At 37.8% G+C, this 21,307-nt stretch overlaps 1 protein-coding gene across 4 annotated transcripts in view; it reads right to left on the reverse strand.

Annotated features, from left to right (window-relative positions):
- Positions 1–2,263: 2,263 nt before the first annotated feature.
- Positions 2,264–21,307, reverse strand: part of MYZAP (myocardial zonula adherens protein) — a 57,046-nt gene continuing 38,002 nt past the window's right edge. For 3 of the 4 annotated variants that reach the window (XM_048060297.2, XM_048060298.2, XM_048060299.2), the window contains exons 11-13: positions 14,660–14,743; positions 13,928–14,028; positions 10,246–12,382 (exon numbers count right to left, since the gene is read on the reverse strand). In XM_048060297.2, the coding sequence (XP_047916254.1) occupies positions 12,277–12,382; positions 13,928–14,028; positions 14,660–14,743 (291 nt within the window). In that variant the 3' untranslated portion in view covers positions 10,246–12,276. Of the gene's footprint in view, positions 2,471–3,431; positions 3,655–4,322; positions 5,019–10,245; positions 12,383–13,927; positions 14,029–14,659; positions 14,744–21,307 lie in introns of those variants that run through there. The other variant, XM_048060300.2, reaches the window with a different exon arrangement.

The following is a 21,307-nucleotide window of genomic DNA, read 5'->3' on the forward strand; positions in this document are numbered from 1 at the left end:
CTTTGTGCAACAGCAAAGGGAAAGCCAATACACCTGTGAGGCCCCTCGTCCTTAGGCAGTTCAACAGACTGAAATAATAGGAAGACCAATGACGAGACTCAACTGGACTAGTAGCAGGGAGCATGGATGGCAGTGCAGGCAATAGTGATCTGAGAGGTGAACTACATCCATGAGAGAAGAACTGGCCTCCTGTGCAGCCAGAGCCACACATTGAAGAAAGGGGCTGAGGAGAGAAACACATGCAGGGGAGGGATCAGGTGGGTTATCAATATGGGAACTGAGGTCTGAAAGACTGAAAATATGCCAAAAATTAGTGCTGATAAAGACAAGTGACATTAAGAAGCCGTGAGAATGAAGCAGGAGCACAAAAACAAACAAACCAACCACTCAACAGCAGAGGTACGTGGTAAGGAGAAGGTCGTAAGGCCTGGAAGTGGCAAACACCTGCACAATCTACAGTCTGAAACCAAGATAGGAAATGAGAAAGCATAAGAAGCCTCAGTAAGAGAGCAGCTGTGGCAGAAAACACAAAGACGTTCAGGTCTCTGCAAGATATTCAAGTGACTGAGGTATGCAGAAGGTGTCCAGGTGCACAGCTGGTTATTTAGATGGACCCGCAGAAAGCGAGAGGAGATAACAATGGCAGGAAGATGCATGACACATGACATAAGTTAAATACGTTTGCATTTAGCTGGAAGTGGTATGTGATACAAAAGGGAATAGGCGGTGCAGATGTAGAATATGAACTTGCTCTTAAGAGCAGATGAGTCTTATGAGGAGAAGGGAAAAGCAGAGAGTCAAGAAGCCAAGAAACAATTAGAACAAGAAAACAGTGGGAGGAAAGGGTATAGGAAGAGGCATCACAGATGACATAGCAAAGAAAAAAAAAAGCCACGTATTAGCTTAGCAGCAGTTCTGCCTGTCAAACTGCAGTGCCAGGGTATGGACTGTACCACAGGGACTACGTAGGAGCTTATGGAGTGTTTGGGAAAGGGTAAGTGCCTGGTTACAAGGCACTGTTGATAGCATTAACTGATTTATGCACTCAAGAAGTGGTAGGGACTTTCAGTCTCCTTTACTAAATGATGTTGTGCAGCTTTTTGAATGCCTCCTGTCTTGGTTTCCAGGGACACCACTCCTGCAGGAATATGTTCACATCCAGCGGAAGCCTTGCACACAGAGCTGCCCCTTATGCATTGCTGCTGGAGTACCTCAGAAAATAGGATTTGCCAAGCCACACATGGAATTTGAGAATGTTTTTTTTTTTTTAAACTAAAATGAACTCATAATAGGGTTTGAATATGCTAGTCAGCAGTGCAACATCATTGCGAAATACCTCTCATTTGTGTTCCTTATCTTTCAAAATTCATAATGAAAGGCAGAAAATGTTACTGTAAGGAAGACTTTTTTTTTTTTTTAAATCTTCAAAGAACAGATAAATCTGCAAAATACAGAGAACTTATTTTCTCTAAGAAAACCACAGGGTGGATCTGTTAATTTACAGTATCAGACTATGAAAAAATAGTATTCCAAAGTTTGAAAGCACTGTACAAAAATATGGGAAAACACTGAGGCCTTTAATAAAAATATTAAAGTCTTCAGATTAACTTGATCTCTTGATGTGCTTTGCAGTAATCTCCAAAAATGAAACAGCAGAATCCCTTAAAGCCCAAACAGAATTTGAGTTAGAAAATAATGAAATTTTGTACCTGTTTACAGTACAATGGCAGAAAGTGTTATTTTAAGCTACGGGCACAGAAACAAGTTCTCATTTGATAAGAAGATAAATGTGTGATAGTTAGGCTGCAAATTACCAGGCATGTATTGTCACCATATGGTAAAAGCAAGATAATCTTAAATAGTTTATGCCTCAATAGAGGAAGTATCTTACATTTATACAAGACATACATGCATACATTTCATACATGCAGTTTCCATCCAGCAGTTCACAGGCACCTTAGCTAACTTTATGGATATGAGTTATGATGCCCTTTGCACTCATATTTCTTCACAGAAGAAATCTTCTCTTATAAATGATTTCATCATAGCCTGCAAAAGTGTGTTAAGGAGCTTGTTTTACTATAGTTGAAAACTATTCGGCTTTCCACAAGGCTTAACTGCCCAAAGTGCTCCTAAAAAGGTCTCCAAATAACACTTGGGGTTGCCACTTAACACTTAAAAGGTTTATAAAGAACCCTTCCCACAGCTGTAATGTTAAAATTTTCAGAAATAACTAACTAGATCAATGATTCTGAATATTCACGTTTGGGTTTTAAGAAGTACTGCAGAAAGATCAGTTACATGGTTCATCCTCAGACATCCCTTCTTGAATTCAGTCCTCTGCTGAAAAATAATCTTCATCTCTCACTTCTCTGTATTGCATTGTGGCCTCCCCCTCTGGTTCAAAGCTCGTCATTTTTATATTCAATCTCTCTGCAAGCTTCTGTGCTGCAAGCTTGGCTTGCATTTCCTATTAAAAAAAAGACAAGTTAGAAGTGTTTTTGTCATTTTTATCAAACAAATATACTAGAGGAGAAACTCAATGTAATAATATCAGTAACTTCACAGTAAACTTAATTAAAATTTCCAGTAACTGATGAAAAAATTTTACATTAGTACATAATTGTGCCATTAATATCTGAAGATTGACTTTTTTTTTTTGAGTTAAAAAGCTGAAATTCCCCATATGGCAGTCCTCATCTGTGATATACTTATGACAGCTTTAACAGAACAAAATCAGTCTATATAGCAGACTTGTACACTATCCATGTAGCAATAGCAATGCTCTTCATTCAGCAACCCCAGAAAAAAAAAGTCCTTTTTACAAATAAATTAGCTCCCTTCAAGTATCAAGAAGACTACATTAGCAAGTGCTTGTAAAACAGTAAGTAGCAACAAACACTTTTACAGTAGTGTCTAGTTTAAAACATTAGCCCAGTATCACCTAGAAAGTTAAAATCAAAGTCCATTACAGGTGAATTTAGCAAGAAATTTCCTTAATATTGAAAAACTTCAGAACTTGGATTCTTCAGACACAGCATAAACTAAGGCAAATACAGCTACTTGCATATTTTAAGAATACCAAATACTATTAGTCTTTCATTTATGGAAAGACTGAAAGCTATTTAAAGGCTAGTAGGCAAGGTTTATACTTTCTAGTCAGAGGTAAAGAGACTGTAATGAAGTTAACGTAAGTGCACATGAAGAGTAACATTAGATTTTGTTTAATGCAGGAATAGCAGTTTCAGAAGGGATTAATATATTTTTTAATCACAGCTTTAAGAGATTCAAATACAAGAAAAGGTGTTTTTCTTCAGTCTGGCAATCTCAATTTCATCACCAAATTCAACAGTATCAAAGATGTTATATCTTTTTTTGTGTGTGTGTAGTAATTAAGTAATTACTTTTCAGACTAAATCAAAAATACTTACCTCATAAGCTTCTTTTTGCTGTATCTGAATTGCTATGGATTCCTCTATGGATAATAGCTTAGCAGGGGCATGGTGAAGTGGTGGTAGCCGAGCTGCTGTGATGTCATTCAAATGTTTCTTATCTCTAAGTCGTCTTTCTTCAGTAGTAATTGGAGAGCCAAATCCCCCAGGTGACTGACTGGATGAGGAACCATGTGATGATCCACTTTGCTCTCCTGATAATCTACAAGTAATAAAACATAAAAGTTGTGACCCATATTTGAAATACAAGGTTGAACTGCTTCAGTTCTAAAACTTATTTTCAGCATGCAAGAGCAGAAAAGTTGAAAGAACATGTGAAGTGTTGTGATGCCATCCACAAAAATCAATTGGGTAAACTACAAGATCAGTCTTCTCCTTAGTAATATACACCGTCTCTACAGATAAACAATATCACAAGTTACTCCTGAGAGTGAACAAAAAAGGTAGGCCAATGATTTGGCAAGCACCAAATAGCAATGCTTTGGGAGTCCAAGGAAAAAGAAATTGTTACTATTGCCAATACAATGTGAACTGCAGTTTCTGTAGAGATGCAGGAAAACGAAAGGCCCCCTGCTGTTAAAGTTTTATAAATTCTAGAATCAATTCAGAAGAATTTTTTGCCAATTGTTTAAGAGTTTTGTAGCTTAAGAAGATTTATGACTTTTTTTTTTTCCAAATTTGTTGAATTAAACCACCATTCAGTATTGAGGCTATACAGTACTTAATGCTAAAAAGCCAATATGTTAATATACAATGTCCTATGGCTTTAAATCCCCTTGCTTATAAGAAAATAAACTTACCATACTTTTTCTGCAACATTTCCAATTTTACACAAGTCAATTATTTCATTTTTTTTCTAATAATACTTACACATTTGTTTTGAATTTGCTTTTTTTTATGACTGGGTTCTTGGCTCTAGACTCTAGAACTTCAATATAATGTGGTGTCTTGGGGTGCAGGCTTCCAAAGATATTGCCCTTACGTTTAGCCACGTTCTGCTCTTTTTCCAATACTTTTCCACTATTATCACCATCTCCAATCGTAACTTTTTGAAAGGCATCAACCAACATGTCTCTACTGTTGTCTGTAGCACCTGTACTCTCTGTACTATCGTCAGCACTGCTCTGAGATATCTGCTGATCATTTTTCAGATGACTGCTTGTAGCTGACTTGGAGACAACTTCACAAAAAAGACCTTGATCTTTTGAAACAGTCTTTATTTTATCATCATCTCTCAGACTCCTTTGATTTTCTAAAGCCGTTTTTGTGGCATCTTGCCCAATACATTCTGCCTCCTGCTTTTGGGAAGAAATCTTAGAAACTACTTTAATATTAGAGTTTTTGTTCAAGGCTGAGGAATCTTCTTGGCTTAGCGTGTCCTCCTTTAGGGTAACTTGCTGTTTGCTTGTATTAGCCTTCTCCTGATTTGCCTGGAACTCCAACCTAACAGCAGTTAACAACTCAGCTGTCCTTGCTAGTTCTTCCTCTTGTAAAATGGCAAGCTTAAGCTTTTCAGCAAAATCGGAGATCTTCTTACCCTTATCTGGAAGCCTATCAATGAATTTCCTAAAATAAAAGAAGATAGTTATTTAACAGGGTATAAACAACACTACTTCTTTCTGACATACAGGACTGTTATATTAGAACCGTTAATCTGTCAGGCTTCAATTCTATCGATAAGTTTCTTCACAAGTTGCATTTCTGAAAACCAGCCAGACGTAAAGCATTTACAGCCCCACAGCTCTCCGCTCTGGCGCTTACGGGGGGACAGGCGAAGGCGGCCAGGAGGCCCGCCCGCTCCGCCCGGCCCCGCCGCCCGCCGCCGCGCTCACCGGTCCGCCAGCAGCCGCTGCTGCCGCCTCAGCATGTCCCGCAGCTCGGGGAGGCTCCGGCCCCGCAGGCCGCCCGCCGCCATGCCGCCCCGCGCCGCCTCGCACCGGGGCCGCCGCCCGGGCACGGCGCCGCCGGCCCCGCTTCCGCGCCTCCCTGGGGGCCGCCATCTTGGCAGAAGCCACGGCGAGGCGGCAGGGCCAACCTTGGTAGGAAGGCGAAGGCAGGGCGGGCTCAGCAGAGCCCGGGTGCTCAGGGAGCTGCAGAAGCCCAGATAGTTCTTACGTTAACTAGTTTGTATTTTCGCTAATTAAAGCCTTGCCCTGCCCACGTGTTGAGTATCTTCTAGCAGAGTGCAAATTGCTGTTCAGGACTCGAGGTGCAGCTTTCAGGGTTTTGTTACAATTTCTCTTTTTGCATGGTATTTAAACACGCTTATGTATAACGCGGAGACCGAATAGAGAAATTCAGATCATCGTGTAACGTTGACTTACTTGCTTCAAACTGCCTTACTGCTACAAATGCCGTGGACTTTAGGACGTTCCTTCCATCTAGCAGTGATAAGGTCGTTAGCCAAATGGTAGTTCCCAGGAGGCACAGCTCGGCCTTCTTAAGTTGATCCTACGCGAGGCTCCTTGGTGCATGTAATAGTACAGAGACATTTCTCAGAGATTGTTAAAACAGCTGTTTTAGGAACAGGATGAACAGAGGCCTATCCCGGAGGGATGGAGGAGGAAGCATTTTAAAATGGCTGCCCACCCCTTTGTTTGCTCAGCTGGAAGGTGAATGGAAAGGCTGAGGACCAGGGGAAATGAGATTAATCAAGTAGGCAGCTACCCATGGAAAAATACCACAATCGGGGTGAGAAAAGCCAAGTTAAGTGCCTAGTTGAAGAGAACATTTTGCTGCCTGCTATGTACAACCTTGAGCATTTCCCAAGAAAATCACTCAGGGAATTTTCCTTAAGAGTTCAGGGAAGAGGAATTTTTTTTTTATATTTTTTTTTCCCTTACCAGGAGATCACTCAATGTTGTAGAACACAAGTTCTCTGAGTTGCTGTCTCTATAATGCCACCCTAAGTTATGCTGTCTATGTAGCATTTCTGCAACTTGCAAGAAGGAATGCTTTATCTTTCCTTTTAGCCTCCTTCTCCTGCGCACACTGGAGAAAATGGGAAGGTTGGGCATGGAAACTGCTTCTGCCCATGTGGAAGTAAGTCTAAATGGAACAATCTCATTAGACTTCTGCTCTACACTCACATGATGATGGCTCATCTCAGTTCAACTGCTGTTACTACATATGCAGAAAAGTGACACTGGTGAGTTAGTTTATTTGCTAACCTGCGTAAACACAGAAAAAGGAAACAAAAGATGAAGAGGGTAAAGTGTCCTAGTAGCGTGGCTGCTGGGATCATGATTGATCATTCTGTATCCTCACTTGGAATATCATTCACCAAGTCATTATTTGTCCCAGATCACTGGGAAGTAATATTGCTCATCTTTAAAGTTTAAGTGTTAAGTTTTGGAATACCATAATCTCTTTCATGGATAACGCACAGTTCCAGTGGCCCAAGAGTATTCATTGTTGCGTATAATATAGATGAAAAGAAAGATATTCAAATAACTAAGTAACTTGTTCTAGCATAGATTTTTTCTTTTTTTTTTTTTTTTTTTTAAAGTTTACACCAGTTGCAAGGAACATTGCGCAGTCATTTGACTGTGCTTTTAGTATTTCTTTTTTATCAATGACAAGTACCACTCGGCTGATGTATTCTAGTCATATGGCATTTTGAGTGAGATAGCTGTGAAGTTTACCTGCCTAAATTTTTTCAGGTGGAAAAGTTTTTCCATCAGAAATATCCAGCTCTGTCCAAAACTGGTATTAAAAGTAAAGCTAACACTCTTGCTTCTTTTTTGTTACGGGTATAATTTCCATTGTCCTCCTTTCCTTTCTTCTATTTTAATAAATGTGTAAATGTTACTCCTAATTCTCTTTACTAAGAAAAGGAGGAAAAACAACTTTAGAAATTAGGCTTTGAGACGGGGTAATATACTTACAGTTTCTCTGCTGCTAGTTGGAAATAGTGGGGGGCAGGGGAGGTAGAATCAACCTACACATTGAGTAAACCACTCCCCAAATCATAGAAAAAATAGTACCAATATTTGGACTGAACATGAATCATTTCCATTTCACTTTTTTTTTTAAAGGAATTTTTAAAATAATAATTTATTTTCCTTAATTTAAAGGAAAAAACTCCTCCCTTAACCTTACTTCTCTAAAAACAAAACAAAACAAAAACATTTTAAAGGCTATCCCATGTTTTCTCATACCTTTCAATGTAGTGGTTTACATTTGGGAAGCAACTCAAATTACTGTAGTATGTCTACAGACCACACACACCTTCATAGAATACTGTAAACTCAGATGCACATTTTTACATATTTTTTCTTTAATCCACCAGGTTCTTTTTATTTTTGGAAGTTTTCACATACCTGAAGTTATAGATGACTTCTACCACCTTTGTCTTGTTTTCCTGTGCTTCTTCCATGTTCTAGTGATGAAACTAGAGTTGGAAGGGCTTTAACTCTTCAGGACTCTTAAGCACATTTCTTCTTCTGTGTACAAATATCTCCAAGTACTGAATAGGAATGAAATAAAATGCAAGTGGAATGAAACTGTTCAGCATGTACACCTCCATTCTTGGAGTAGGTATTTCCCGTACAGAATTACAGACTTAATGTAGAAAGTACTAACTTGTTACCTGTTTGCTTACCCATTCATGTCTAAAAGCCTTTGGATGTCAAAATGAGTATTTGAAGCCTCTCCCAAAAGTTTTAGACTGCAACTTGCAGAACCCTATTTTCTAGTTTCAGCACTGAACATTGTTGATCTCAAGATTTTACAAGGTACTTTTGGCAATTTCTTCTGACTACACACACAGGGAAGCATTAGTCAAGTAAAAACCTTCACATTCTACAGCTGAGCACTGCAAACCAGTAACACTGTAATTGTCATTTTTGTAAAACCTCTTCTTATGTAGTTTGATGTAGCTTGCTTAATTGTGATTGCCTTTAAGATAAATTGCTATCATCAATGAATGGATATAAACTTAAAACAATGAAAAAAGAAAAGAAAGTGGGCCACATTCATCCCAATCCTATTCTTCTTACAGTTCGAGAGCATCACTCCAGATATATTCAGATGTTATCTGTGGGATCTGAAGATTTTTGTTGTTTTTGTGAGTGCTACATTGCCCAGTTCTTGTTTATCCTGTGCACGTCAATAGTTCTTTATTTCATAAAAGAGTTTGTCTACTTTTTTTTACTTGGCTTTGAGAAGAGTCTTTAGTCTTTAGCAAGGGAGTGTCTTCCTGTTCTCAAGAGCACATCTGCCAAAGGAAACACTGACAAGAACGTCAAGGCTGCAGAGTAACCACTTTTGCATTCATACATGTTTTGAACAAACAAGATTATGTAGAGTAAGAGTTTGCAAGGTTTTAAGGTAAGTTTATTTCTGAGTGTTTATACAACAGAACAAAAAGTTTAAATACAATATTTATTGCAATTTAACCTTTTCAGGTCTTACATACAGGATGTTTTAAAAGCATGCAATTTAATTGCATTATTTATACAGCATATATGAAAACTGTATCCCAAAATACTTTCCAGAAGATCTGGAATCACAGAAGAATACTTACCATGGTACAAATGAAGTCATACAATTGACTTACATTTAATGCACTTTCTGGTACTTAGCTATATGGCTTTTGTGGATGTTTACAGAATTTTTACTAGTTTCTAGTCTTATAGTACTAAGTAATCCAATCTCAAACTGAAAAAAATTATACTGAAGCATTACAGTCTTTTCAGTCAGATTTGTTATTATTTCTGCTAATTTACATGGCTGCTGATTTGACTGGAAAGCTCTATATTTTCATGTAACAGAATTATATAAATACTATTCCTCTGCTTTTCTTCACAGTTACCAAATTTAGACCAATAGTCCAATCAAATAATGGTCATCCAGCTCACTAAATATCAAAATGCTCCAAAATACAGCATAAACTTCAATCTTTATTAGATTTGGAAAAAATGTCATTTTTCATCAAATAAAGAGAGCTTACACAGAACACTTTTGCAGGAAAGATTGCTGCAGTCTTGGTAAAGTTTTGAGCAGATGATTATAATTTTGCAAGTCTCAAAGTTGAAATATCTTGCAATATTTTCAGAGATATACTCAGAAATATATTAAAAGCGGAGAGAACTTCCTTTTGAAGACTGTATTAGAACAGCATTTTGATTCATCCTTCTCTCTATTACCATTCTCTGAGCTCCTCAATTACCAGGTTCTGTTTTCTGAATTCTGGCTAAAACCAGACAGAGCAATAAAAGTATTTTAACTTACTTAAAATGTCCAGTCCATGTCTTTCTTTTACAACAACCTGCATTTCCATTATTCTATAAATAAAGCCTTCATCTATTCATCTTGTTTTGATGGTAACTCACCAACCATGGTTCAGAATTAAAATTCTGAAATACAATCTGTTTGGGCACATAAAATGGTAACAGGCATTATGCAATGAACTGAGATTGCATCCCTTATGGATATTAATATGAACAGATAGGATTAGTCTCTAGTATTTCTCTTCAAAATTGATTTTCTCCAAATATCAGCAAATATTTTTGCTGTTATCAGCCACTAGAGGGAGATATGATTATACATGTCCAAAGCTTGTGCCTGAAATTTGGGCTGGGTCATTACCCATCATCTTTTGGGTTCATCAACATAGACTTCCAATTTAAATATATTCTCATTTAGAGTTTCACTTCAAGATCCTAGCTGTACATAACCTAACTCAGTTATTGATCAAATTAACTGTTACTTGGGAACTTTGTTCAAACCCACTCAAGCACCAAAACTTCTTTCAATCAGGTTAAGACTACAGCTGTTTCCTTGTCATTGGTATTGTGGTGCAAGACAATTCCTCTGCTTTGCATAATGAGGGTGCTTCCTCTGAAGGACTTTTGATAGGGAGCAGCTGACTTAATTCTCAGGGACCTTCTCTTCAAGCCCTTTCTAGCTCAAAAAAAAAAAAAAGTTTTACACCTAAAAGAGGTGAGCAATTTAAGCAAATGTGTGGTATTATTCCTGTTCACTAATGCAACAGCTGGGGTTTTCTTTGGCCTTTTGATACCTATGAGATCATTCTCACTCGTTTATCACATGCAAAGTAAATGAGTTTCCTTTTAGAGGTATTAACTTGGTGTAATTTTGCATTGTTCTTTTTAAAAGAAATGCTAAGCAGCTGTTAATGTTTGTGACTTCTATCCCAATGAAGATTACAGGCTTACTTCACACAGTAAACATTTTACCTTTTTGTCAATGACTTCGATTGCAGTTTCTCTTGATTTCTGTGCATAATACAACCCACAGTACTGTGTTTGACTTTCTAAAAAATAACAACCATTCTAAGTCCTCAAGAGTTGAACAGGTCATAAGAGAAAAAATAACTTACATCCAAACAGAGGATGATCTAAGCATAAAAGCTGGAGCTTTAATTACATCACGCAATTCTCATTCCTGTGAGGTACTTGTAACATCAAAACATCCTCCAATCCAGGCTTCTTTATTTACTAGTTAAACAGCACAGTTACAGAATAAACAAAACTATCTAACAAATTCAGAAAACCATGAAATAATGCAGGAATAGAATTGGGATTATGAGGTGAGTTTTATTATTTTAAGTACAACTCTGAGTGTATTTAATTTGAACAGACTATTGAATTTAAGAACTTGTATTAAACTGGAGACAAAAGCAATCACTATGTGAAGCCTTGTGGCAAAGTGAATACCTCTGGGGTTGACATTCAGTACAAGAACAGTATCAGTCATACAGAACGTAAGTTGTTTGTTTTCTATAGCAGTTACTGTAATAAAAAAATAATCTGCCCTGCATTTATGTTAATAGCACTACAAGAAAATACTAATAAATTCGTTTTAGTTCAGTAAAAGTAGGAGATCTAAACAACATGTAAAAAATACATTATATATATTTAAATAAGTTCAGTAGTAGATGCAGTAACTCCTGCTGGTATTTTGAAGACAGGGATAAGATTTTAAGTGTTTTGGAAAAAAAACTACTTAAGATCAAAATCCCGATTCAGAATTGCTATTGCTGTAGGAATTGCAGAAACTGCTACAAGTTGCTGTAAGCAAAATGCTGTTTAGTGAGAATTCCTTCCTCTAATGCAAAAGTAATTAAAAAAAAAGATTTTCCTACACAATTCCTATTGAATGTAAAACCAATGGTCACTCTACCCCATGACTGGGAAGTACAAACCAGTGCCTCATCTAACAAAACAAAACCCGTCATAAAGCTGCTCTGTCACTTACTGTTTTGAGCAACAAACATGACATTCACCTGCATGTGTTGAGGGCATTCTTTGAGAACAGCCCAGTTGCATCACTCCCTTCCATCAAAAGAGTGCTGGTTACTAGTGAATCTATTCCAGGGGAATGGAGCCCTCAATCTCCGCAGGTCTCTATGATAGATATGAACAGCCCTCACTTTGTACACAAAGAGGGAGCTTTCAGATTAATGCCCTCTGCCAGGGTGGTTTCAGATTCTTCCCCTGGTAGTACTGAAAATAAAATATATTAGAGATTCATTGTACAAATAGAACACATTTGAAGAAAATCTGTACAGCTATACAACTCCTTCCTTACAGTTATTTGAAATGACACATTGCACTAGACAGCTTCTAAAGAAGCAATAATGACTGCTGTTTCATTTATCCCACTTCTTGCGTATCTCCCTCACAGTTAATGTCTGTAGTAACTTCAGATATGAAGCTACTAAAAAGCTGCTTTCAGGATAAATTTAGCAAGACTCCATGCTGCTGTTCTTCTCTATGACTTGCTAAAAATGTATCTAATCAAGCTGCAAAAGCGCAAAATATTTGCTTGTATTTAGAAAGCACATTGACCTGAATGCTCAAGACGTACTGTTCTTTGTGCTAAATTCCAGCACTCTCTTGAATGGGGTGTATGTCCTCACTGGCCTTGCACTTTCAGGAGATCTTCTGTTCTCAATACTTGTACTGTTAAGGAGACAAAACAAAAATTACAGAATTAATGTCAGAGGGCTCTAAGTGCCACTACAATGAACTTGTGCCTTGTTATTGACATTGATGGGCTAAAATTAAACTATTCAATGCAATGATATGTTCCATATTTCTTTTCTATAATGCCACAAAGTATATTTGATAAAAAACATGGCTGATACTGACAAATTTACATGCTGGCTACAAATATACATGGCTAAAAAGTCTCTAAAGATATATATTTAAATTTCTGTAGCTAAGAAATTAACTATCATTTACAGCTTTGACAAACAAATTGACAATTTGAGCTCTGCTGGAGCTCATATTGGAATGTTCAGCAATAGAGCTGCTTTGCTGAAGGATCCTGTAACAGTGAAGATAGTAGCATTAAATTTAAGAACGCAACTAATTGTGAAGTGTAATTCCATAAAAGCAAAACTGCATAGAAGTCAAAGATAAATCTCAAAAACAGAAAAAATATCAGATAAGTAGGATTTGTGGTAACATACAAAGGGGACCCAGAGAGGACAACAAAGACATTTACATCCTGACGCAAACATATGTTTGCGTCCTGAGTGAAAAGCACTGTTTCTGATGTTTCAAAGTTCATACCATTAAAATCTGCTCTAGGCTGAACACTGTCATGCGTGCATTTTTAAATTGGGAAGGGAAATTTTAGTTTGCATTTCATATGCTAGTGCGGATTTCACATGCTAATTTACATTCCTCAAACTAAATGATTCAATTTGCAGCACAGTTAAAATGAACTAGTTTACCTGTTGATAGTAAAAGTGCTATGCAATGATCCTTGTTACTGTACTGTTTTGCCCCTTCTTTGTGAAGGTTTGCTGGGGGAGAAATTCAAGTGCAAGTCCATAGCATTGTTTCCAGGGCTCAGTACAACCCTATTGCAGCGTTTGGGACAGAGGATGAAGAGGAGGAGGAGAAGGGAAGGCACTATGGCTGAATCTTTACTAAACCTGGCTACAGAGCCACCTGCCACCACAGAACAGAGACAGGCGAAGAAATGGTAATCTGACTGTGCTGTTTACTTGGCAATCATCCACTTAGGCCTAGCATAGCTCCAAAAATTTCTGCAGCCCTGAAACATTTCTGTTGGTGTTACCTGCCCTTTAAAATGGTCCTTGATGCATCTGGTGGAACACAGAGAATAAAGCATGCATGAAACCAGCATTAAACAGGCTCAGGGCAGTGGTGTCTATTGTCTTCTGCTGTGGTGCTAGCAGACATACTTCATCAATATTTTCTGCATTTCACAAAGTCAGATCTCTTGACTTCTAGCTTTACTCCCTGCTTAAAACATGTTACTGTAACTAAGTACTCCCCAAAGGTCTGCAATACATTTGCATCTAAAACTGCTTAAGTCATTAAAGCATATTACACCTAGTACCTACTAGTTCCTCTTTGAAAATTAGGAAAATTTTGCAAGACTTCACAGTTTGTGCTAATAGTGTACCAACACAGTGACAGTAAAGGACATTATGAATAAGTTTGCTATAAACAAGCAGAAAATTGAAATACCTGGATGGAAGATCACATCCTACACCAGCATCTCTGGTTTCTACGTTGGTCTTTGGTTGATTTTCCATTAAATAGTCCAATTTATCTTGTAATTCTTTATTCTGGAAAACAGTAATTTTCAACACAAGTTTATTTTATTTCAGTTATGTTAATTAAATTAGATTAATTAAACAAGAAAAAAAAGTTCCAGACTGGCTTTTCCCCATAAGAAATAATGTAAGAGTATTTACTGAGAAAATAGAGAGTCCTTATTTCTCGGAAAACAAACAAACAAACAAAAAACACTTAACTGTATTTGTTAAGAAGCTTCTAAATACTTATAATACCGTTATAAAATTCTATGTCAAGAAAGCTAGCACTGAAATTGTACATCTGTCCCAGTTAATTGAGTAGATAAAGCCATCACATGGAGCACAGATGTGGAAAAAGTGACCTTCATGACCACTCAAATCCCAGGCTACTTAATACCTATACCTCTTATTACTCCCTGCTACTTATTGGAACCTACAGCCCCAGGAAGGTGAGAAACAACAGCAGAAACTTTATTTGTCTCTATAGTAGAGGTATTGAGACTTTGTATTACATACATTCTTCATGTGACTGGTATTATAAGTTTAATTTGCTGAAGTACAGGAAATATATACAATAAACATGCATTTAGGCAACATCAGATCATATCAGTTCAAATTTTATTGGCTTTCATAAAATAATCACAATAATATAATGCCTTACCTCACATTCTAGGAAAGAGATTTTTTCTAAAAGCTGTATGATAAATAATTCCTTCTCTTTGACTTTCTTCTTTAGCATTTCAATCTGTGAAGAAAAAATAAAATAAAAACATTTGGTTTAATGTGGATGGGAAGCACAGGAAAAAGACCTAGATACTGCAGGAAGTTAAGATGTTTAATTTTATTATTCAGCAACTATTGAAAAGCTATACATATTCACAAACTACTTATAAGCTACTTAACTGTGGCTATCATCAATACAGTTAAGATAGTTTGTATATAGATGATAGAATCATAGAATCATAGAATCATTAAGGTTGGAAAAGACCTTCAAGATCATCTGGTCCAACCATCCCCCTACCACCAATGTCACCCACTAAACTATGTCCCTAAGCACCACGTCCAACCTTTCCTTGAACACTCCCAGGGACGGTGACACCACCACCTCCCTGGGGCAACCCATTCCAATTCCTGACTGCTCTTTCTGAGAAGAAATTTCTCCTGATTTACAATCTGAACCTTACCTGGCACAACTTGAGGCCATTCCCTCTAGTCCTGTCACTAGTTATCTGCAAGAAGAGGCTAACTCCCAGCTCCCCACAACCTCCTTTTAGGGAGTTATAGAGAGCAATAAGGTCTCCTCTGAGCCTCCTCTTCTCCAGACTAAACAACCCCAGTGCCCTCAGCCGCTCCCCATAGGGCTTGGGGAGCGGCTGAGGGCACTGGGGTTGTTTAGTCTGGAGAAGAGGAGGCTGTATACTAACATGTATACTACACGTATACTAACATGGCTTTTAAGAATCTATAAACCTGGATACAAAATGAAAACTCAAACATTGTCATGTAACAAAGCAAACTCAGGAAAACTCCATCTCTGATTCAAAGGCCTTTGCTCTAGTGAATTTTACCTACATCCAAAAATAGGTTGCACGTTGCTAGTTTCTTGAAGGTCATATTTGTTCAGTTCTTTCCTGGCATACTAAACTCATTAAAAAAAAAAAAAACACTTTTTTCATTTTATACGAAGGTAAAGGCAATAAATTATTTAAGTGTTCATGAAAATAAAAGTTAGCTGCACCAAAAGTATTGCATCTTAATATTGTTCTATATAGAACAGTGATGACCTTTGTACACTCTGGAATTTCTGCTGATCACAGAGTCATACAACAAGAACTTTAGCATTAAATCTGTCCCTGCTACCAGCACAAGCAGGTACGGCCAGAGAAACTGGGTGCACCCTGGATTTCATAACCGTCTCTTGTTGCTGGCCCAAAGCTGGTCTCATTGCATGGAATTGGCTTTCTAAAGCTCTTAAAGCCACAAGCATTTCTCTTTTTCCATTCTTCTGAACTTCTTGCTTAAAGCTGATTTGCTGTGTAAGGTGCATGCTGTTATCAGCAACAGTCTAAGAAACCTGTTGACTTAATTTAGGAGACAATAGAATCTTGTGCAAACACATCACATTTTCTCCTTGGACCAAAGGAAAAATCACTGGTTATTCTCTCTCAACTCCTGCTGACTGCACCTACTAAAATGGTGACTAATAAAAAGAGCAAACAAAAACAATAGCTAAATAGCAACTTCAGATGTTACTGCTTCCCCAGGAGGAGGTTCAGGTTCTTACTCACACAGCTGTAGACACACACACCACTTAACAGGCACAACAGGCAAGGTGCTTCCTGTATCTGCAGTTACGGTCTGCTTCAGGTGCAGAAAGCACTGATAAAAATACTTCTATGGCAGGTCATCAGAAGTGCACTGAAAGATCAGTCCTTGGGAGACAATGGATTCTGCATCGTGTTTGTATGCAGGTAGGAACTGTGAGAAGATAAATTTCCCACTTTGTCCTGTGCTCATGCAATTTTTGTCTTACAACAGCAATGAAAGCTGATAGCAATGGACAGTATTTATGCGCTCAATGTTAAATGGTGTCAAGTCTAATTCTTCTAATTACATTTAAATTGACCTTTTTTGAACATGCTATTTCACGTCAGATGACGTGAAATAAGTATAAATTCAGGATTTTTTCCCCTTCAAAGTCCATGGGAATGCATTTCATATAACTTCAGTGCTGGAACATCATTAATTAACCCCCTGTCCCTCTTCCATGCCAGCTCTCTTTAACTAGGCAGAGCCCAACAAACAACTTCTGCTGTACTCAACAGTGCATTATCTGAGTCAAGTGTCTCCATGGTTCCTCAAAATTAGAGGTTAAAGATTCAAAAAGCTTTTGATCTTACACCTGAAAGCTGAAAAACAGATGTAAACCAAGGCAGTAAATGGATGGTCTGCATCACAAATAGAATGCCAGTCTACCATGCACTGCTTTTAGCAAAGTCTTTATTATTGTATGTACAAAAAAGCTAAAGCTGTGTTAGATGAGGAAAGATATAAAATGCCTTTACAGCACTAGAAAAGCGTGTGTTCTGCACATTCCTTGCTATTATGGGGCAATATGCCAACAGTGAAAAAAGTAGATCCATACTTATAGCTTTCTTCATCATAAGAAAAGTATAAAAATATCCATACATAATAAAGCATAGGCATTTTCTATAAAACTTCACATAAAATGAGGTAGCCTTTTTTGTCAGGTTATTGGTTGGCTATGGGTTTCACAATTTTAAGGAAAAAAGGAAAATATATTACTAAAAACCTAGTGGATTTTACTAAAATGAATTATTTTATAGAATTGTATAGAACCAAACAAACCTCAGAATACATTTCTTTTTCTGGCAGTCACAAAGACAGACCATTTCCAATTGCTTGGTCAGATTTTTTCATGTGCTCTCACCAGTCACTTTTTAATTCTATATTTTAAAACCAATTTTGTGAAAGCAAATTAATAAAACCCTCCAAGGCCACCAGTTTAAAACTTTTCAATACATCTAGAAATAATGATTAATAAAAATATTCACATCATGTTAAAAGAGAATGATAAAATACTCAAAAGTACAATAATCAAAGCACCAGTAGTACTATCACCCTCCCAAAAATCTACAGTGCAACCAAAACTCACAGAAGCATTAAAAAATGAAGAACAGATAAATAAATTCAACCGAAGTTATAAAATCACCAAATCCACTTTAATTCAGTCTTCCCAATTTTCAATTAACATTAACACAATAATCAGTTATTATTAGAAAAAAAGCAAAATGTAAATTTCATAGAGTATTTTTATCTGAACAGTTACAGAATATGAGTGCTGACATCATTCATCTTTCTCAAAATCAGTTTTTTGTTGTTTGTTTTTTTACTTTGAGATGCATGCAAAAGTTACCAGTCATCTGAAGCTATTATCATTTCAGTTTTCTGATCACAGAAATCCAAACTTGTAGCATTTTCAGAACTGTATAACTTCAGAATTTTCAGAACAGTGTAATATCTTCTTATTTAATTACTACTTTGTTTACTAGTGTGACTAAATTAAGTCACTGGTTCAACAGCTTCAGCCCTGCCAGTAAATTCCACTTGAGAAAAGATAAAACAGTTCTTTTAGGATTTTTAAGTGGGTCTTCTCTGTCGATATTCTGTTCTCCTACTGTGCATACAAGTAAATAATTTTAACACCTGTAATCAGTGCAGAGAAGACTGAAGCCAAGCAGAGCTATGGGATCAGGGGAAGGTTTTGCCCTGATAGCTATACATTCTTGTTTTTGAACAAGAGCTCATCAGCTGCCTTTTTTTTTTTTTTTTTTTTTCCCCTGGTGGGAGGGGGGAAGACTGACAAACTGCTTCCTCCTCTTCCCAAACACAAACCTCAACTCCAAAAATAAGATTTTGTAATTTGGTGGGAATGTTACTGCTTTTACTTTTTTTTTTTTTTTTTAATTAAGAATCCTTTAAGAACTGGCAGACTGGACAACATACAACAGCACTCCCTGCCTCCTTTTAACACATTTACATAGCATCAATCAAAGCCCACTTAATCAATCTACTTTGTCCTTCTAAAGAATTATGCTAGAATTTTAAAATATGCCTTCTCTTTCTAACATATGGAGAAGAGGCAATGTTGTAGTGTACCATCACATGCAGTCTTAGTCTAGCAGTAAAACAGAACTGAGTGATTAGACCATGCAGATTACAGATATGATAAGGCTGCAAATTATGGAACTTATATAAAACCTTTTGGTAGATCTTTACAACATTATCAACTCAACTATAGACAACTAAACTCAACTCAAGGCAGCTATACAGGCCAAATACATATCATGAGAAATTTAGCAGCTGTTATAATGGCAGAGGCTGTTTCAGGGCCAGGAAAACAGTCCGGCAGCCTCTGCTCCCCAGATGCAGCAGAGCTACCCTTTGAGGCCACTGCAGAAGGAAAACAAGCCAGAGCACAGCAGGGCACCCATACAACATACACACATGCTGTACTCCCCAACACACAGACAATTAATTGTCTCAGCACTACTGCTGTCCAAGGGCTAAAATGGCTTCCACCGAGGTTTTGAAACACCTTTAAGCCTACCACAAGGCTTGACATGGATGACACATCCCACCAGAGTAGTTTACTACAAAAAAAGTTTATTTACAGAATAAGAATTTGGGTACACATCATTTTATGCCATTAGCTTAGGGAAGACCAGGAATGAGCAAACCTGATTGAATTACTCTTCAAGGGGACATGCACTTGGAAGAAACCAGGAGAGAGAGAGGGAGAGAGAAAAACAAACAAACAAACAAAACAGGAATAAGTTTGGGGGATTATATTAATATATTACTGATATTACTATATTAAATAAAATGAAACCTTAATTCAGTGCATTTATATTGGTTTCCTTTGAGAGAGGAATGTAACAAGACAGTGGCTCATAATGCTGGTGTTGGGTAAAAGCTCTTCAGCAATAAAAATAATGCCTTGCTACTTAACATTATATTGACTTTTTTTCCATAAAAATCTTACTTATGGCAAACTAATCTAAGATAATAATGCTTAGACGTGTATTGCACAAAACAATCTCAAGAGGATCTTTGATCCAAGGAGTTGTATAAAGTGAGAGAACAACTAACAGATGACAGAACAATAGCAATAGATTTTGACTTTTGGTTGAACATAAGGTAAGGAGAAGGAAAGGTGAAGGAGGATAGGTCAAACACAATACCGAACTAAAGGCCTACATGGTGGCCAGGCCATTCTAGGGTCAAAAACAAATTAGTGCAAGCCAAAGACTGAATCACTTCTGGACTGACTCCAGGACAAAAATATCACCAAGATCTTCCTACATTTTGGGGGGGCAATGACCAAGGGCTGTAGTCCACCTCACCCTTGCTGTATCTGCAAACTTTGGCATTTCAGCTCATAGCCAACTCAGCAACTTGCTCCCAAATCTGGCTTTTGCACAACTACCCTTTCAGGTTTCTCCATCATTTTCCTCAAGTACTACTGAGATGTAGCCTTCAGACTCTCTTCTTCCAACCTTGTCTAGAAATGCCCAGGCAGGCTTTTCCTTAGTGCTCACCTCTTCCCTGCCTTGCATTGCTAGACTCACTAGCCATTCATTTTCCTCCAATTTTCCACCAATATTTACTCACACCCACATTAAGCAGTCAAACAAAAATCTGCTTAACAACATAATTTGTGTTAAATGACCCACCCACTCATTCCTTTGAAGACAGTTCTGCTAACAGTAGAAATGTGAATTTAGCAGTCCTGGGTCACATCACCCTCTTTTCCTATCACTTCATTCTCTCTTAGCTCTCCCACTCCACTGCATTCATTGTTGCTGCCTTTCCTCCTCCTGTTGGGTAACAGATGACTATTCCAGAAATTAGGAAGGGAAGAGCAACAAGGCCCAAGCTACAGTATTGTAACTTACCTGGTCTGCCAGGAACTGAGAGGCGTCATGTGCTCTTTGGCCATCCCAGGGCTGGGGAGCACCCAACAGGTCAACAGAGTGAGGGCACACAAGCTCAGCCCTTTGTCTACCCCACTTCAATCCCTGACACTTGGCTGCTGAGCACAGGAAAGGGCACCTGATCTCTCTCAGTCATGGCCAGATCCATCAAGATCCCTGCAGGTCATGTTGGGTGTACAGCTTGCACTGCACATGTCTACTGCAGTTTACGGTGATCAGAATCAGCCTATGAGACCCCCCATGTACAATGTGAATCTTGTTGAATTTATTCACTGGCTGAGGATTACTAATGCCACAGTACTTTTTTTTCCAGGCTCTCTCCTCCTTGTGCTATTGCTGTTACCACCTCTATACCTTTGCCTCCTTCTAAAACCTCAAGGTTATCTCTCTCAAACTCCCTCAACTTCCAGACTGACATTATCTTGTAGCATCTCCCAGAAAATTCAATTATTGTTGTCTGTCCCATCAATGAAGATATGTTTATTTCTCCCTACTGTACCTTATGGGGTCTCCAGTAAGTGTCCTCAAATACCAGATGAAATGCTCATGCTATTTGAATGGACAGTGTAAATATTTCCTGGGAAGAGCTGCACTTCTGAATTTCTCTTGCTCTGTCAACCAGCTACTTCAGTAAAGATAGATAGCTAGATGTATAAGTCAACAGCATTACATTGATTTTATGGGTAGAGCACCTAAGAAGAACAGTCAAGAGGAGTATCAAGAGACCCGAAAGAAAGAGTCCTCTAAATAACTGCTGGAGGAGTAGTGATATTAGAAGGGAAATCAACAGA

This window comes from Anser cygnoides, chromosome 11 (genome assembly GCF_040182565.1).
Source record: "Anser cygnoides isolate HZ-2024a breed goose chromosome 11, Taihu_goose_T2T_genome, whole genome shotgun sequence".
NCBI lineage: Eukaryota > Metazoa > Chordata > Aves > Anseriformes > Anatidae > Anser > Anser cygnoides.